Here is a 20,061-nt window from a genome sequence, read left to right on the forward strand (position 1 = left end):
GGTTGCTCTCTCTCTCTCTCTCACGCTCACTCACTCTCTCTTGCTTTCTCTCGCACTCTCTCTCTTTCACGCTCTCTCTCTCTCTCGCGCTCTCACTTTCTCTCTCGCGTGCTCGCTCTCATGCTCTCTCTTTCTCGTGCTCGCTTGCTCTCTCTGGTGCTCTCTCTTGCTCTTGCTCTCTCTGTCTCACGCTCGCTCTCTCTCTTGCACTCACTGTCTCTCTCTCTCTCTCGCTCTTTCTCGCGCTCACTTGCTCTCTCTTGCGCTCTCTCTCGCACTCACACACGCGCTCTCTCTTTCTCCCTCGCTCACACTCTCAAAAGATTGATTTCCATGATATTGTATATAATTTGCGGGCATCAGGGAGCCGCTATTAATATGCGGGAGTCTCTCGGAACTTCCGGGAGAGGTGGAATGTCTGGATAGGGTAGGCCTCTTCAACAGCAAATTTCACAGTAGATAATTAATATAATTGCAAATTCCTATCAGTGGAAATAATTGGTGGCTTTAGGTTTATTCAGTAATATTTCCTGGTTTTTTAGCAAAATTATTCAAAATAATACTTTAAGGAACATACCTTATAATGTTTTATCTTTACATTGATAACATATTAATCAGTTACCATGGGTTATTGTTTTGAAATTTTACTAGATGTGCAGGAAAACTATTTGTAGGAAAATAATAGGCTTCTAAGTCTGTTATCTTCTAAGAAGATTGTTCCCGATGTTGAGGAAGTCCAGAATGAGGGGTCACAGTTTGAGGATAAAGGGGAAGCCTTTTAGGACCGAGATTAGGAAAAACTTCTTCACACAGAGAGTGGTGAATCTGTGGAATTCTCTGCCACAGGAAACAGTTGAGGCCAGTTCATTGGCTATATTTAAGAGGGAGTTAGATATAGCCCTTGTGGCTAAAGGGATCGGGGTTATGGAGAGAAGGCAGGTACAGGGTTCTGAGTTGGATGATCAGCCATGATCATACTGAATGGCGGTGCAGGCTCGAAGGGCCGAATGGCCTACTCCTGCAACTATTTTCTATGTTTCTATGTAACATGTTTCTCAGGCTCTGAGTTTAGGGCTGGCAAAGACTGCAAGCTTCTCACATCTTTAATGACAATAGGGATGAGTGCTAGAGTAGCAACTTGCTTTGAATCATTATTCTTTCAAAAATACTAAATAACATTTAGTAATGAGCTTCTAAATAAATATTTAAGGAGACATTAATATCCTTTGTTGCTAAGTTACATACAGACGGTCGTGTATTAAGTTGGTTTGCATTCCTGGAAAATTGTCCATACTGCAACTTTTCACAACACAAAGTCAAGAAATGCCTACTGAAAAATTGTATTTATTAATTTACTTATTTCACATTAATTCAGTGAGAATAATTATTAGTCTACGTACATCTTAAGTTTTGGCTGGTGATTTGTGAATTCTGAGGGCAAATTTCTGTTACCCGAACAATAACACAGGGTCATCTGCAAACTGATTCTTATTTGGATTTCTTTTTTACTTTAAAATAAAGGAATAAACATGGTGGGAAGTATTGGACCCAAAGCTCAGATAATTTAAAGGAAATCAGTATAATGAGAAAGCCTTTTTAAAGAAATTTAAAGAATTTTAAAGAAATTTAAAGAAATTTCAGAACGGAGATGTCTGCCTTCTTCAAAGAAAGAGGTTTCCCCTCCTCCACCATCAATGCTGCCCTCAACCGCATCTCTTCCATTTTGCGTGTATCTGCCCTCACCCCATAAAGGATAGGGTTCCTCTTGACCTCACCTACCACCCCACCAGCCTCCACAGCAGTACACAATTCTCCGTAACTTCCGCCTTCTCTAACTGGATCCTACCATCATGCATATCTTTCCTTCACCCCCACTCTGCTTTCTGCAGGAATTGCTCCCCACGTGACTCCCTTGTCCATTCAGCCCTCCCCTCTGATCTCCCTCCTGGCACTTATCCTTGCAAGCAAAACAAGTGCTACACCTCCTCCCTCACTACCATTTAGGGCCCCAAACAGTCCTTCCAGGTGAGACAACACTTCACCTGTGAGTCTGTTGGGGTCATGTACTATGTCCAGTGCTCCCGGTATGGCCTCCTGTATATCGGTGAGACCCAACATAGATTAGGAGACTGCTTCACCGAGTACCTACGTTCCGTCTGCCAGAAAACATGGGATCTCCCAGTGGCCACCTATTTTAATTCCACTTCTCATTCCCATCCTGACATGTCTATCCATGGCCTCCTCTACTGACGCTATGAGGCCACACTCAGGTTGGAGGAACAACTCCTTATATTCCATCTGGGTAGCCTCCAAACTGATGGCATGAACATCGATTTCTTGAACTTCCCGTAATGCCACCCACCCCTCCCCCCTCAGCATTCCCCACACCTCTTTCCCTCTCTCACCTCATTTCCTTGCCTGTCCAACACCTCCCTCTGGTGTTCCTCCCCCTTCTCTTTCTTCCATGGACTTCTCTCCTCTCCTGTTAGACTCCCCCTTCACCAGCTCTGTAACCCTTTCAACAATCAACTTCCCAGCTCTTTACTTCACCCCTTTCTCCCTCCCGGTTTCACCTATCAGCTTGTGTTTCTCCCTCCCCTTCCCCCCACCTTCTAATTCTGACTCCTCATCTTTTTTTCCTGCAGGCCTGCTGAAGGGCCTCAACCAGAAATGTCGACTGTACTCTTTTCCATAGATGCTGATTGGCCTGCTGAGTTCCTCCAGCATTCTGTGTGTGTTGTTTGCAAACCTTTTCTTATGATTATTTATGCTATCTTTTCCTGCTGTCTACAGAGTTTAGAAAATTCTCATGACTTTGTTATTCTGTTCGAACAAGTCATGTATTCAAAGGTAAATTATGAATAAAGAGTTGTGAACAAGAAGCAAAATTATTTATGTACAGTGTAAAATGCTGCAGATTATTTGTTTTGTTGCATAGTTCTTTAAAACATTTTCTTGATTGTCTATTTAGATGATATTTAAAATGTGTAAGTTAAATCAACCTATATCTATCCTACAATAACTCCACTGTTATTAAGACCCTGTTACTTGTCACCGTTCATCCTGTTGTTTGGATAAAAATCCTTAAGAAAGTACAGAGAACAGATTACTCCTAGTTTTATTTCCAACTGGTGACTGGTGTTGCAACTCTAACCTTGCATTTGTCTAGAAATACATCTCCGGCTAACAGTGTTAAATGTACCGCATATCAGCATCAGTGTCTTGCACTCTACTTCCCAAATTTACTCCATTGACTAACAGAATAAATCTCAGAACCAGGACAGATCTCCCTGACAAGAGATCAATTTTAAGGGTCATATCTTTTGCCTTTCTCACCCTTTTTCTAACTGTCGCTGCCTTTCCTTCAAGGCCACCGCTTTGATATGGTTAACCCTTTAACCCTTTTTATTAAACCATTCCTTCTACTCAGTTTCTAATCCTTCTTCATCTTGCAGCCGCCACAAATCCATTGTCTCTAATCTACTGTTATTTTCATCCCTTCTTATCTCTGAACTTGGAGTTGGGCAATCCACACCAAGGGTGTGTGAAAGGAGCTACTTTTTAATCATGATGGGGATCAAGATTTTGAAGGCAGAGTTTTATGGCAGATTCACTGATTTGAGAAGTGACCAGTCCACAAGGGGGATTCATTCAAAAGGGGCCAATAAAAATAGCACTGGCGCTGGCAGAGCGGCCATTTTGGTGAGTGTGTCACTGTTTAGAGTGGCTTTGCCTCATCAGGGTTAGGTGAGATCAGGTTTGGGTGAGGTAAAGTATCTTGTAAGTTACTCTCTCTGTCTTATTTGTTCATTCCTCATCTGTTAGGGCATAGTATAGTGAGAATGGCCCCAGGGGCAGTGTTTTGTACTGTGTGTGGGATGTGGGAAGTCTGGGAGGCCTTGAGTCTCCAATCTGCACCAGGTGTACTGAACTGCAACTCTTGAGAGAATGTCTTCAGTAACTGGAATTGCATCTCAGTGACCTTCAGCTCAAATGGGAGAATGAGGTGATAGACAGGAGCTACAAGGAGGTAGTCACCCCTAGGTTGCAGGAGACAGGTAACTGGGTGACTGTCAGGAGGCGGGCAAATGCACAGCCAATGCAGAGTACACCTGTGGCCGTTCTCCTCAATAATATATAACTTTTGATACTACTGAGGGGGGTGCCTACCGGGGACTAGGTCTCGGGCACTGAGTTTGGTGTTGTGGCTCAGAAGAGCAGAGAGGTGAAGAGGAGTGCAGTTTTGATAGAAGATTCTTTAGTCAAAGGAACAGAGGAGAGGTTCTGTGGGTGTAATAGAGACACCCAGATTGTATGTTGTCTCCCTGGTGCTAGGATCAGGGATGTCTCGGATCGTGTCCATCGTATCCTCAAGGGCGTGGGTGAGCAGCCAGAAGTCTTGGTACATATTGGCACCAATGACATAGGTAGACAACGTAAGGAGGTCCAGAAGAGAAATTTTAGGGAGGTAGGTAGAAAGGTGACAAGACCTCCAGGATAGTAATCTCTAGATTGCTGCCCGTGCCACATGCCAGTGAGGGTAAGAATAGAATGATTTGACAGGTGAAAGAGTGGCAGAGGAACTGGTGCAGGGGTCCAGAAGATTACAACTGGGAACTTAATGTCCAAAGATAGGCAGGAAGGCAGAGGAGGTGCCATGACTCTGTTGGTAAAAATGAAATTAAATTGTTAGAAAGAGGTGACATAGGATCGGAAGGTGTTGAATCATTGTGGATAGAGCTAAGGAACTGCAAGGGTAAAAAGATCCTGATGGGCACTATATACAGACTCCCAAACAGTAGTAAGGATGTGGCTTACAAGCTACAATGGGAGACAGAAAATGCATGTCAAAAGGGCAATGTTACAATAGTCATAGGAGATTTCAATATGCAGATATAATGGACAAATCAGGTTGCTGTGGAATTGTAAGAGGGGTAATTTCTAGACTGCACATGAGATGGCTTTTGAGAGCAGCTCATGGTTGAGCCAACTATAAGATCAGCTATTCTGGATTGGATGTTCTGCAATGAACCAGAATTGCTTCAGAGAGCTTAAGGTAAAGGAACCCTTAGGGATAAGGGATTATAATATTATCGCATTCACCCCGAAATTTGAGGAGAAGTTAAAGTCAGATGTATCAGTATTGTAGTGAAATAAAGGAAATTAGAGGTATGAGAGTGGAGTTGGTTAGAATTGATTGGAAAAAAGCACTGGCAGGAATGATCGCTAAGCAGCAAAGTCTGGAATTTCTGTAAGCAATTTGGAAGGCACAGGATTACATTACAATGAGGAAGAAGTTTTCTAAAGGCATGATGACACAACCATGGCTAACAAGGGAAGTCAAAGCCAACATAAAAGTCAAAGAGAGGGCATATAATAGGGAAAAATTAACGGGAAGTTAGAGGATTGAGAAGCTTTTAAATACCAACAGAAGGCAACAAATAAAGTTATTAAGAAGGTAAAAATGGGATATGAAAGTAAGCTAGCAATGAATATCAAGGAGGATACCAAAGTTTCTTTAGTTACGTAAATTGTAAAAGAGAGGCAAGACTGGATATTGGACCGCTGGAAAACAAGACTGGATATTGGACCGCTGGAAAACAATGCTGAAGAGGAAGCAATGGGGGAAAGGAAATGGCAGATGAACTGAATAAGTATTTTACATCAATCTTCACTGTGGAGGACACTAGTAGTATCGTGGAAGTTCCAGGTGTCTGGGGTCATGAAGTGTGTGATGTTACCATCATCAGGGAGAAGGTTCTTGGGAAACTGAAAGGTCTGAAGGTAGAAATATCATGCTGACCAGATGGTGTATGCACCAGGTTTCTGAAAAAAGTGACTAAAGAGATTGTGGAGGTATTAGTAATGATTTTTTGAATAATCATTAGATTCTGGAATGGTTCCGGAAGACTGGAACATTGCAAATGTCACTCCACTCTTCAAGAAGCAAGAAAGGCAGTAGAAAGGAAATTATAGGCCAGTTAGTATGACCTCAGGTTAGGAAGATGTGGAGTCAATTGTTAGGGTATGGTTTCAGGGTACATGGAGGCACATGATAAAATAGGTCATAGTCAGCATGGTTTCTTTAAGGGAAAATCTTGCCTGACTAATTTGTTGGAAGTACTTGAAGAAAAAAACAAGCAAGATAGACAAAGGAGAATCGGCTGATATTGTGTACTTGGATTTTCAGGAGGCCCTTGACAAGGTGCCACACATGAGGCTGTTTAACAAGCTAAAAGCCCATGGTATTCCATGAAGGATTCTAGCATGGATAAAGCTGTGGCTGATTGGCAGGAGGCAAAGAGTGGGAACAAAGGGAGCCTTTTCTAGTTAGCCACCAGTGACTAGTGGTGTTCCACAGGGGTCTGTGTTGGGAGAAATTCTTTTTACGTTATATGTCAATGATTTGGATGGTGGAATTGATGAATTTGTTGCAGTTTGCCGATGATACGAAGTAAGTGGAGAGGTAGGTAGTTCTGAGGAAATAGAGAGGCTATAGAAGGACCTAGATAGATTAGGAGATTGGGGAAGAAGTGGCAGATGGAATACAGTGTCAGGAAGTGTATGGTCATGCACTTTGGTAGAAAAAATGAAAGGTTGACTATTTTCAAAAGGAAGAGAAAATACAATAATGTGAGACGCAAATTGATTTGGGAGTCCTTGTGCAGGATTCCCTGTGCAGGATTCCCAAAAGGTTAATCTACAGGTTGAGCCTGTGGTGAGGAGGGCAAATGCTATGTTAGTGTTCATTTCAAGAGGACTAGAATATAAAACCAAGAATGTAATGTTGACACTTAGAAAGTTTCTGGTGGAGTCTTGCTTGGAGTATTGTGAGACAGGGGTGGAATTAGTGAGTTGCTGTGACTAAGAGTGAGCAAAGCTATGGAGGATTGAGTGACTTCATTGTGAGAAATAAAATTTGCATCTGACAACATTTAAGAAATTAAATAAATAATAGTTTGTTAGAAAAAAAGAAAACATACAGCACAATACAGGCCCTTCGGCCCACAAAGCTGTGCTGAACATGTCCCTACCTGAGAACTACCTAGGCTTTACCCTAGCCCTCTTTTTTTCGAATCTCCATGTAGCCATCCAGGAGTCTCTTAAAAGACCCTATCATTTCTGCCTTCACTACCGCCACCAGCAGCCCATTCCACGCACTCACCACTCTATGTGTAAAAAACTTACCTCTGACATCTCCTCTGTACCTACTTCCAAGCACCTTAAAACTATGTCCTTTCATGCTAGCCATTTCAGCCCTGGGGTAAAGCTTCTGAGTATCCACACGATCAATGCTTCTCATTATCTTGTACACCTCTATCAGGTCACATCTCATCCTCCGTCGCTCCAAAGAGAAAAGGCCGGGTTCACTCAACCTATTCTCATGAGGCATGCTTGCCAATCCAGGCAACATCCTTGTAAATCTCCTCTGCACCCTTTTTATGGTTTCCACATCCTTCCTGTAGTGAGGCAACATGAACTGAGCACAATACTCCAAGTGGAGTCTGACCAGGATCCTATATAGCTGTAACATTACCTCTCAGCTCTTAAACCCAATCCTACAGTTGATGAAGGCCAATGCACCCTATGCCTTCTTAACCACAGAGTCAACCTGTGCAGCAGCTTTGAGTGTCCTATGGACTCGGACCCCAAGATCCCTCTGATCCTCCACACTGCCAAGAGTATTACCATTAATGCTATATTCTGTCAGCATTTTTGACCTACATTTGTTAGATTCTAAAACCTACAACTAAACAATCAAATTCAGATTATTTGATTTGTTAATATATTTCATCTTACAACCATAAGTAACCAACTTTTGCAGCACACAGCCAAATTTAATTCAAAATTTCCACTGTGTGAATTATAATTTAGAATAATGGTTAAATAACTTTGTTGAAGGCACTATTAAAATGTAATTAACGTAAAACTATATGCAGATACTCATCACAAAGATCTTCCAGGCATTTACAAATTTTTGTTTGATTGTAGACAGTGCAAATAGCTTTTGCACTCAAACCAAAAATTCACACATTACCTTTGAAAAACACAAATTTTCCATCAGGCCGTTCGTAAACCGCATCAATATTAGAGGGCAAACCTCTCCAGAAATAGGCAATTTGCATGGGATAACCATCCAAAACTTTGTTGTTTCGAACTCGCCAAAACCATTGGTCCTGCAATTGAAAGTTTATTGGTTAAATACAACTATTCGCTAGAGCATGTGTTCACTGTGTTTAAAAAACTATATGCATCGGACAAGGTAAACAAGAGAAAAAACAAAAAGGCATGAAGGCTTTTCATGAGTATATTGAATACAGAATTATATATGCATTTGGTAAGACCTCAGTGGGTGTATTGTACAAAGCTTTGGTCTCCTTACCAAAAGAGGATATCGTTACTAACAGCAGGTTTTCTTTAAGAGGAGAAATTGAATAGAATAAGTCTGCATTTTCAAGAATCTAGAAAATGAGAAAAGATCACATTGTGACTAACTAACATGTTAACAGGGTTGATAGGATGGATGTAGGGAAGATGTTTCCCAAGCTGAAAAGTCTAGAACTGGGGCTCAGAATAAGAATAAGATGTATACTATTTAGGAATGAGATGAGGAGAAATTTCCTAACTCAGAGGCCAGTGAATCTTTGGAAATCAAGTCATTCAAAAGAAAGACTGATAAATTTCTAAATATTGAGGGAATTAAAGGAGATCGGATAAATGCAGGAAAGTATATCAGTCGTAATCCTGGCAAATTGCATAGAGGGTTGAAGCAAAAATGACCCATTCCTGCTCTTGTTTTTTTTTTAAATTCTTATGTTCTTACTTATAAATGCTGGTCATTTGAAATAAGGAAAACTGTTCGTATCTAACTTAGAGAGAAATGATAAATGGGAATTCCATCTTATAACACATAAAAAATAAGACTGGCAAGAGCAAAATAACCAGGAGAATGGGAAAAGCTTATAATAAACTTTTCACGTAGCATAACATTTTAAAAGCCATTTAATTCATTCATTTTCTTCATGTTGCATATATTATATTTTCTTTTAACATTTGAAATGATTGATTTTTGTTTCAGATTTCATACACTATCTAATTTCAGTTATATACATTATGTTACCTTTTTATTGTACTTGATGTGGGTTTATATATTTTCTGGTTTTGATTTATTATTTACAGGTACTTTGGTTGTTGAGTACCTTTGTAAAAAGTGTTATTTGTTGCATCAATGATGTAAATATAATTAAAACTTCCCCTTAGTGCAGTAAAAACTTTTCCTAGTTTTGACCAAGTCGAATTTAAAAATATAGAAATAGGTTTTATATACATGTACTTGTCCTTCTCCACTTCGTTAATGAATGGTGGATTGAATATTCTCTAATAGATTAAAAAATCCAGTTTATACTTACACTTTTCCCACTTACTTCACAATTATACATTATCATCCAAAATGACACTAATTATTGTAAGAAGTCATGGAAGGCGGAATTCTGATGATTACTTAACTGAGATATTTTTACACTAATTTTCACAGAAAATTAAGATTCACATATAATATTTTAGATCATTTCTAAACACTAAAGTTGAGTACAAAGATTGGAAAATAACTTAATTGTCACATAGAAATCAAATGGCATTAGCAACAATATTTTATTAATAGAACAGTTTTACCATGTTCTTAAATTCTTTTGCAATTTTTTCGCATTGTTACAGATTTCCCAAAAATGCATTCACATATCTTTTCAAGAATTCTAATATTGTATTCAATACTACTTTAACTGCCTCATTCCCCAGTAGCATCAAACAATATGAAGAGCAGGAAGGGTAAAGTATCAACCATGATTACTTTCAAGAATGCTTTATGATGCACCTGAATAGTATGGGGAAAAATAATTTGTGAGGGCCATGATTTTAGTGGGACCACTATACCTGCTTCATCTCTCCCTAACCCCTCCAACCCTCTCACCCCTTCCATCTCTCTACTCTGCTACCCCCCTCCCCCCGTTCCACTCCAGCCCATACTGGTGATGTTCTAGCCCTTTGAAAGACTTAGAAATGATGCCAAGCAATGGCCAGATACCCAACTTAATTAAATATCGAGGTAGGTTGATTCTGAATGATTTTATTTGGAATAGTGCATAAATAAATAAACAAACAAACAAATAAATAAATGCCATGTAAACATAATATAGTGTATACTGCAATACACAGACACACACACACACACACATATATATATATATATATATATTTTTTTTTAAATGAGGCTGACTTTTAGACAATGCACAGAATCAGTGTATATTATATATATTATATACACTGATTCTCTGCATTGTCTAGAAGTCAGTCTCATTTTAAAATTTAATAGCATGCGGGCATAATTATTGCTCTTTGCTTTGGTTGCGTGGTGAATTTTGCAATACCAGGCTTGACCAAGATATGGCTGATGTGCTTTGCAGTGACTGATAGGCACCCAATGAATTTATGCCAAAAATGCTTCTGTTAGATTTTTGTCTATTTTTGTTGCTTGCTTAAGTCAGTGAGGAATTTCATTAGTTCTTTCAACAATATTATTTATTAATTACTGATGCATGTAAGAACTTCAAGTAATATCTGAAAGACACTTCTTCAATGTTATAGACTTCATGAGGCAGCATAAAATTGACAGTGCCTCTTTAACTGAATTAAAATGGACTTTTTATCTCTGAAGCACTGAAGAGAACATAATGTGCCAATGTCAGTTCTTTTCCCAATGCACAGGGTCTGAAAACTTAATCTTGCAGAAAATCTTGTACTACACATCCTTCTAAATAATTCATTGCTTTGCAAAGTATGCTGTCTATGTGTTACAAAATGGATTCGTATATTAGACATTTATGTAATCTCCAAGCAGCTTAGAGATCTCACCCAAATATTTCTGCTTGGTATTTTGTCAGTATTAATTTAAAATAAACAATCATACAGTCATAAATGCATGATAAATTCAGTCTGTGAGCAAATCTTAAAATATTAGTCATGAATTACTTTGCTGGAACTCCAAACATATAAAAGTGTTAATGAGGGTATGGCTTATACAAACACAGTCTTTTACAGCTGGCAACACAGGTGGAAAACATAGTGAGAAGTTAATATCTCATATCTATCTAGGATACTTTCAAATGTTTCAATATGAGTTCAGCAAAATGACAAATAGTTGTATATATTGGGCACAGTTAATTTAGCTGACTTTGCTCCCTTCTTATGCCTAGAAACTGGATAGACCCATTTCTATTGCTTTGAATTATAATCCATCATCTGAGTTGTTAATGTATGAAGTGAATCAGTGATTTTCCCAGTGGAATCTTGATAAGATTTCTGTACATTGTTTTGTAGTTTCAGGAAACAGACAAATAAATGTTTGAAGTACAAATAATCAGACATCAAGGTAAGTATTCCATAAGCCTTTTATGACTAGACACATTCTTTAATTCTATTCCACAATATACAGAAAATATGCTATTTCAAAGAAAGGACATTACTGTCATAGAGGTTAAAGGGGTTTCTGGAGCAGTTAAGAATAGTGTGGCTATGGAAATCCATTTGGATACTTCCCTGTAGCTCTTATGGCACTAACTTTAATACTTCATTTCTTTGAACAAATTCTTTTGAACAACATCAGTTTGGTACTTTCTATTCTTATATCTGTTTTTATCTTATTATGCACGCTTTGCAAACCGCCTTCCGAGACTGTAAATATAGGATACAGATAAACAAATCGAATAATAATCCTAATAGATTTGGCCACACAGTATCTGCAGATCACTCATGCATAATTGTGAGCAAAAGAATTCTGACATTTCTTTCAAAAATTCTGGATCTCTGAGCTACACTGTACAATGGAGAAGAACCATGTCACAGTTAATGTTTCTCTTACAGACAGATGGCAGAAGTGGACCATTGGGATTAGTGTGTTCATTCATTCAGATAGTGATGAAAGAGGATTTTCTAAAATATTTATCTGTTATGCACTTTAAAGCTGTAATACAGAATATAGAATGGAATGTAACCATACCTTAAACTCAAATGTTGACACAGGTTTTGAAACATCTTAGTTGCAAGGGCTATTCTTGTACACCATTACTTTTACAGTCATAGAGTGACAGCAATAAACCTGGTTACAGACCTTTCAGCTCACCAGCCTGTGCCAACCATGGTGCCTATCCAGCTTGTCGCAATTTCCTGCATTCATCCCATATCCCTCCAATTCCCATCTTCTACTTATCTATCCAAGTGCTACTATTGTACTTGTCTCAAGTATATGTCCTGGAAGCTTGCTCCATATACTCATCATCCACCACTTCAAAAAGTTGCCCCTCAAATCCCTTTTAAGTATTTCTACAAAATCTATGCCCCATAGTTTTGATCTTCCCTACTCTGGGGAAAATGCTATTTTTATCCACCTTATCATAAGACCATAAGACATAGGAGCAGAATTAGGCCATCTGACCCATTGGGTCTGCACTGCCATTCAATCATGGCTGATCCTTTTTTTCAATCTCCTCCTCGATACCAGTTCCTGGCCTTCTCCCCATAACATTTGATGCCATGTCCAATCAAAAACTCATCAATCTCTGCTTAAATACACCCAACGACCTGACTTCCACAGCTGCATGTGGCAACAAATTCCACAAATTCACCACCCTTTGGCTGAAGGAATTTCTCCGTATCTCTGTTTTGAAAGGGCGCCCCTCTATCCTGAGGCTCTGCCCTCGTCCTAGACTCCCCCACCATGGGAAACATCCTTTACACATCTACTCTGTCTAGGTCTTTCAACATTCAAAAGGTTTCAATGAGATTCCCCCCCATCCTTCTGAATTCCAGTGAGTACAGACCCAGAGCCATCAAACAAACGTTCCTCATTTCAGTTAGTCCTGACGAAGGGTCTCGGCCTGAAACGTCGACTGTACCTCTTCCTAGAGATACTGCCTGGCCTGCTGCGTTCACCAGCAACTTTGATGTGTGTTGCTTGAATTTCCAGCATCTGCAGAATTCCTGTTGTTCCTCATATGATAATCCTTTCATTCCTGGAATCAACCTTGTGAACCTCCTCCGGACCCTCTCCAATGCCAGCTTATCTTTTCTAAGATGAAGGGCCCAAAGATGTTCACGATACTCAAGGTGAGACCTCACCAGTGCCTTATAAAGCCTCAGCATCACATCCTTGCTCTTGTATTGTAGACCTCTTGAAATGAATGCTAACATGGCATTTGCCTTTCTCACCACTGTCTCAACTTTCAAGTTAATCTTTAGGATGTTCTGCACAAGGACTCCCAAGTCTCTCTGCATCTCAGATTCCTGGATTTTCTCCCCATTTAGAAAATAGTCTGTACATATGTTTCTACTACCTAAGTGCATGACTATGCATTTTCCAACATTGTATTTCATTTGCCACTTTCTTGCCCATTCTCATAATCTGTCTAAGTCCTTCTGCATCCTACCTGTTTCCCCAACACTACCAGCCCCTCCACCAGTCTTCGTATCATCTGCAAACTTGACAACAAAGCCATCTTTTCCATCATCTAAGTCATTTATATACAGCATAAAAAGTAGTCCCAACACTGATCTCTGCGGAACTAGTCACTGGCAGCCAACCAGAAAAGGATCCTTTTTTTCCCACTTGCTGCCTCCTACCAACCAGCCAATGCTCTAACCATATTAGTCACTTTCCTGTAATACCATGGGGTCTTAACTTGGTAAGCAGCCTCACGTATGGCAGCTTGTCAAAGGCCTTCTGAAAGTCCAAATATACAACATCCACTACATTCCCTTTATCTATCTTACTTGTAATCTCCTCAAAGAATTCCAACAGGTTCATCAGGCAGGACTTTCCCTGAGGGAAACCATGCTGATTTTGTACTATCTTGTCCTGTGTCACCAAGTAACTCCATCACCTCATCCTTAACAATTGACTCTAACATCTTCCCAACCACTGAGGTCAGGCTAACTGGTCTATAATTTCCTTTCTGCTGCCTTCCTCCTTTCTTAAAGAGTGGAGTAACATTTGCAATTTTCCAGTCCTCTGGCATCAGTGCCAGAGTCCAACGGTTTTTGAAAGATCATTTCTAATGCTACCACAATCTCTAACGCTATCTCTTTCAGACCCCTAGGGTGCAGTTCCTCTGGTCCAGGTGACTTATGTAACTTTAGGTCTTTCAGCTTTTTGAGCATCTTCTCTCTTGTAACAGTAACACTTCTCTTCTTTCACACACAACATCAGGCATACTGCTAGTGTCTTCCACAATGAAGACTGACGCAAAATACTCATTTAGTTGATCAGCCATCTCATATTCCCCTTATTATTTGTCCTGCCTTGTTTTCTAGCGGTCCTATATCCACTCTCATTTCCCTTTTATTTTTAACATACTTAAAAAACTTTTACTCTCCACCTTGATTTTTTTTTGCTAGCTTGCTTTCATATTTCATCTTTACCCTTCTAACAAAGTTTTTAGTTGTTCTCTGTAGGATTTTAAAAACTTTCCAATCCTCTATCTTCCCACTAGTTTTTGCTTTGTTGTATGCCCGTTCTTTTGCTTTTTACAATAGATTTACTTCCTTCGTCAGCCGCGGTTGTACTATTTTGCCATTTGAGTATTTCTTCATTTTTGGAATACACATGTCCTGCACCTTCCTCATCTTTCCCAGAAATGCACACTGTTGTTGCTCTGTTGACGTCCCTGCCAGCAGCTCCTTCCAATTTACTTTGGCTAACTCCTCTCTCATACTACTGTAATTTCCCTTACTCCATTGAAATATTGCTACATCAGATTTTACATTCTTCCTATCAAATTTCAATTTGAACACAATTATATTGTGATCACTGGTTCCTAAGGGTTCTCTTACCTTAAGCTCCCTAATCGTCTCTGGTTCATTACTTAACACCCAATCCAGTATAGCTCATCCCCTCATAGGCTCAATGACAAACTGCTCTAAAAAGCCACCTGTTAAGCATTCAACAAACTCACTGTTTTGAGATCCATTATCAACCTGATTTTCCCAATCGATCTGCATGTTAAAATCTCCCATGACTACCATAACATTGCCTTTTTGACTTGCCTTTTCTACTTCCTGTTGTATCCTGTGCTCCACTTCCCAGTCACTGTTAGGAGGCCTGTATATAACTGCCATCAAGGTCCTTTTACCCTTGCAGTTTTTAAACTCAACCCACAAGGAGTCAACATCTTCCGATCCTATGTCACATCTTTCTACTGATTTGATGCCATTCTTTACCAGTAGAGCACACTACCCCCTCTGCCTACCTTCTAATCCCTCTGATATAATGTGTAACCTTGGACATTCAGCTCCCAACTACAACCCTACTTTAGCCATGACTCACTGATGGCTACTTCATTGTACCTGGCAATCCTTAACATTGCAACAAGATCATCCACCTTATTTCTTACACTACGCACATTTAGATATAACACCTCTCATACCAATCAATACCTCTCATAATTTTAAGCATTTGTACAAAGTCGCCATACATTTTCCTATGCTCCAAAGAATTAATTCCAATCAATATATTACCATGGGGTCGTATGGTAGCATAGTGATTAGCACAACACTTTACGATACCAGTGACTCGGGTTCAATTCCTGCTGCTGTCTATAAGGGTTTGTACATTCTCCCCAAGACCACGTGGGTTTCCTCCGGGTGCTCCATTTTCCTCCCACAGCCCAAAGATGTACCAGTTAGTAGGTTAATTGGTCATTGTAAATTGTCCCATGATTAGGCTGGAATTAAATCAGGGGTTGCTGCGATGTGTGACTCGAAGGGCCAGAAAGGTCTATTCCATGCTTTATCTCAATCAATCAATTAATCAAACAATAAATTTCCTCACAGCATGGCACCAGAATTGAACTTTGAACTCCTGAATGGCCCCTAGTATTAACCACTACGTGGATAGGCTTTTTCCATTGAGAGTAGTGGAGATTCAAACAAGAGGACATGAGTTGAGAGTTAAGGGGCAAAAGTTTAGGGGTAACATGAGGGGGAACTTCTTTACTCAGAGAGTGGAAGCTGTGTGGAACGAGCTTCCAGTAGAAGTGGTAGAGGCAGGTTCGATTTTGTCATTTAAAAAAAAAACTGGATAGGTATATGGACAGGAAAGGAATGGAGGGTTATGGGCTGAGTGCAGGTAGATGAGACTATGTGAGAGTAAGCATTTGGCACTGACTAGAAGGGCTGAGATGGCCTGTTTCCGTGCTGTAATTGTTATATGGTTATAAATAAATAAATACCTAGTCTGTCTAACTTTCTCCCTGGAACTCAGGCCTTGTAGTCCTGGCAACATCCTCATAAATCTTTTCTTCATTCTTTCCAGTTTAACTGCATCTTTCCTGTAACAGAATGACTAAAACCATACACAGTACTGTAAATGGGGTCTCACCAATACCACTTTTATCACCTTGTACAAGAAAGGATTCCATTCATGCTCTATAGAATGCACAAAGAAAAATATGGCACCCACATTTTGGGTGCCATGGTAGTATAGTGGTTAGTATGACACTACTAGGAGCCATTCAGGAGTTCAAAGTTCAATTCTGGCGCCATACTGTGAGGAATCTCTGTACTCCTCTGTGGAACGTGTGGGTTTCCTCCAGGTCCTCCTGTTTTCTCCCAAAGTCCAAAGATATACCGGATAGGTAAATTGGTCATTGTAAACTGTCCCATAATTATGTTAGCATTAATCAGGTTTATCAGGGTTTGCTGGGGTAGCATGGCTCAAGAGCCAGAAGGGCCTAATCCATGATGGATCACTGAAAATAAAACCTAAGGATGGATCTGAAGAGTGGATTGTCAGAAGAGCAATGTAGGAAGGGGAGATGAAGTGATGGATGTCCAGGTTCGTGCTCTGATGATGAGTTTGGAAATGGGCCTGATTTAGATTTGGGGATTTGGGATTAATACCTTTTCATGGAACTTTAGAGACTGGGAAATCAATTAGAATGTTTAGAGGATCTAGAGTGTGGATAAAGGTGGGCTTTCATGGAGTTGAATATATTGGGGAGGTGAGTAAATTCACTTTCCAAAGCAATTTTATTATCAATGTACAAATAGATCACCATGTATAACCCTGAGAATCAGTTTCTTGTGGGTACACTCAATAAATCTATAAAATAATAACCATAACAGAACCAATAAAGGAGAGGGGAGGGAACGTCGACTCAGACCATGAGTGGCTTGTGTCGGGCATTTTCATGCCTTAAAAGGCGCAGATTGGAAGTCTGCGTGGGGCGCCACTCCTCGAACAGACACTACAGCAATGTGTGGTTAAGTGCCTTGCTCAAGGCACAAACATGCTGCCACAGCTAAGGCTCGAACTGGCGACCTTCAGATCACTAGATGAACGCCTTAACCTCTTGGACACGTGCCCAACACATCAATAAAAGACCGCATCAACTTGGGAGTCCAGTCAGATTACATGATACAACAAACTGTGCTGTATTATGTGTAAATACAAAAAGAAATGGCTAAATAGGCAACAAATATTGACAGCATGAGATGAAGCGTCCTTGATAGTGGGTCCATTGGTTGTGGAAATATTTCAATGGTGGGGCAAGTGAAGATGAGTAAAATTATGCCCTTTGGTTCAAGAACCTGATGACTGGGGTGAAGCAACTCTGACTGAACCTGGTGATAGGATTGCTAAGGTTTCTGTACCTTCTTCCCGATAGCTGCAGTGAGAAGGGAGCATGTCCTGGGAAGTATGGGTCCCTGATGATGGATGCTGCTATTCTGCAACAGTATTTCATGTAGAAATGCTCAGTGGTGGGGAGGGCTTTACCGGTGATGGATCCACTACTTTTTGTAGGGTATTCTGTTCAAGGGCATTGGTGTTTCCATAGGCAGTGATGCAGCTAGTCAATATACTGTCTGCTAGACATCTATAGAAGTTTGTCAGAGTTTCAGATGTCATGTCGAATTTTGTCAAACTCTTGAGGAAGTAGAGGGACTGCCATACTTCCTTCATAATGGCACATATGTGCTGAGCTCAAGACAGGTCCTTTGGAATAATAACACTGAGGAATTTAAAGTTGCTGACCCTATCCGCTTCTGATAAGGACTGGCTCATGGACCTCTGGCTTCCTTCTCCTGAGGTCAATAATCAGCTCTTTGGTCTTGCTGACATTGAGTAAGAGGTTGTTGCCATGGCACTCATCCAGATTTTCGATCTCCCTCCTGTGTGCTGATTCAACACCACCTCTGATTCAGCCTGTTGTCAGCAAACTTGAATATTGCATTGCTTAGCCGCACAGATATAAGTGTAAACCGAGTAGAGCAGGGGGCTAAGCACACAGCCTTGTGGTGCATCTGTGCTGATGGAGATCATGAAGGAGATATTGTTGCCAATCTGAATTGACTGAAGTCTACAAGTAAGGAAATAAAGGATCTAATTGCACAAGGAGGTACTGAGGCCAAGGTCTTGGAGCTTATTGATCAGTTTTGAGGGGATGATGGTATTATATGCTGAGTTATAATTGAAGCCTGCATGAAGCAAATGGGTACCTCAAAATGCCAAAATGAGAAGTTAAAGATTCAGCGAACACTCCATCCAGTTGATCAGCAGACGTCTTTAGTACTCGGTCAGGCACCCTGCCTAGGCCGGATGCTTTTTGTGTGTTTACCCTCCAGAAGGCTGCTCGCTCATTGGCCTCACATAGAATCGTCGGGGGATGCGGGTATTTGTGATGGCTCCTCCATGTTTTGATGGTCAAAGTGAACATAGAAGGCATTGATCTCAGCTGGAAGTGAAGCCCTGCTGTCGCCTATGTTGGTTGATTTAACTTTTCAAGGGGTGATGGAATTCAAGTCCTGCCACAGCTGAGGAGCATCCGTCAGTGATTCAAGTTTAATCCGGAATTGCCACTTGGCCCATGAGATGGCTTTCTGAAGATTGTACCTGGACCTCTTGTAATTTTCTTGGGAAATCCGTTATTAGGGGATCAGCTAAAGATGATCAGAGAGATGTGCCTGATTTAATAGATGGGTTGGGGATGCAATCAAAGAATTACAGATCAAATCAAGCATTGGGACTAAGTTGGTACACATGGGTGGGAAGTGGATCACATTCTGATAATACAGAGCAACAGGCTGTTGCAGTATTAACAAAGTTATAAATCTAGGAGTGATCAATAGGTACTTTGGGAAAAAGCAGAGAATAATTTTCTCTCACACTCCAAAAGAAAAATTATACAGTTTCTAGCAACATATTATGTGTATTTGATATGGAAATTGTGTCCGACACTGATGCCCGATTCATGAGGATTAGTGTTCAAATGAAGTTCAGAGCAACATCAAACGATTCTCAAAATAGTGGTCATCTCATTTAACTCCAGGAAAAAGGAATTTTCAGTCACTCAGCACTGAAATAAACTGTACTTCCAACAGTGCTTCTCTTCCTGATGAGCTTAGTGCATTCTATGCACGTTTCAAACTGAAAGAGAATGGGGAACCACCCATTGTGACAGCCGCTGAATCCGCGGTCACCATTGCAGACATCAGATATGTCTTCTGGAGAGCAAACCTGGCCCAGATGGCATCTCCAGCTATTCCCCCAGATCAACTGCTCTGCCCAGGACCACAAGAAACTGCAGAGAGTTATGGACACAGCTGAGCATGTCTCAGAATTTAGCCTCCCTTCTATAGACTCTGTTTACAATTCCCACTGTCCCAGTAAAGCAGCCAACCTAATTAAAGACCCCAACTGTTCCAGACGTTCTCTCTTCTGCCCTTCCCTTTGGGCAGAAGCCATAAAAGCCTGAAACCACAAACTACAAGATCAAGGACAACTGTAATTCCACTGTTAAAAGACTACTAACCTGTCCCCTGGTACCATAAAGTGAACTCTTGACCTCACAATCTACCTCGTCATGGCCTTGTACCTTATTTTCTACCTGCACTGCATTTTTTGTACAAATGTAACACATTACTTTTCATCTGTTAGTTTTCTCTGTTGTACTACCTGAATAGACCGTTGGAATGTGATGAAGTGTTTTGAGAGTTTTGAGATGAAACATATTA

The 20,061-nt window shown here is 40.4% G+C and overlaps 1 protein-coding gene across 1 annotated transcript in view; it reads right to left on the reverse strand.

Annotated features, from left to right (window-relative positions):
• Positions 1-20,061, reverse strand: part of LOC140196833 (matrix metalloproteinase-16-like) — a 217,899-nt gene that overhangs the window by 27,534 nt on the left and 170,304 nt on the right. The window contains exon 7 of the mRNA XM_072256676.1: positions 8,039-8,177. Within this exon, the coding sequence (XP_072112777.1) occupies positions 8,039-8,177 (139 nt within the window). The remainder of the gene's footprint in view (positions 1-8,038; positions 8,178-20,061) is intronic.

The sequence above is a fragment of the Mobula birostris genome, chromosome 1, assembly GCF_030028105.1.
Source record: "Mobula birostris isolate sMobBir1 chromosome 1, sMobBir1.hap1, whole genome shotgun sequence".
NCBI classification, from domain to species: Eukaryota; Metazoa; Chordata; class Chondrichthyes; order Myliobatiformes; family Myliobatidae; genus Mobula; species Mobula birostris.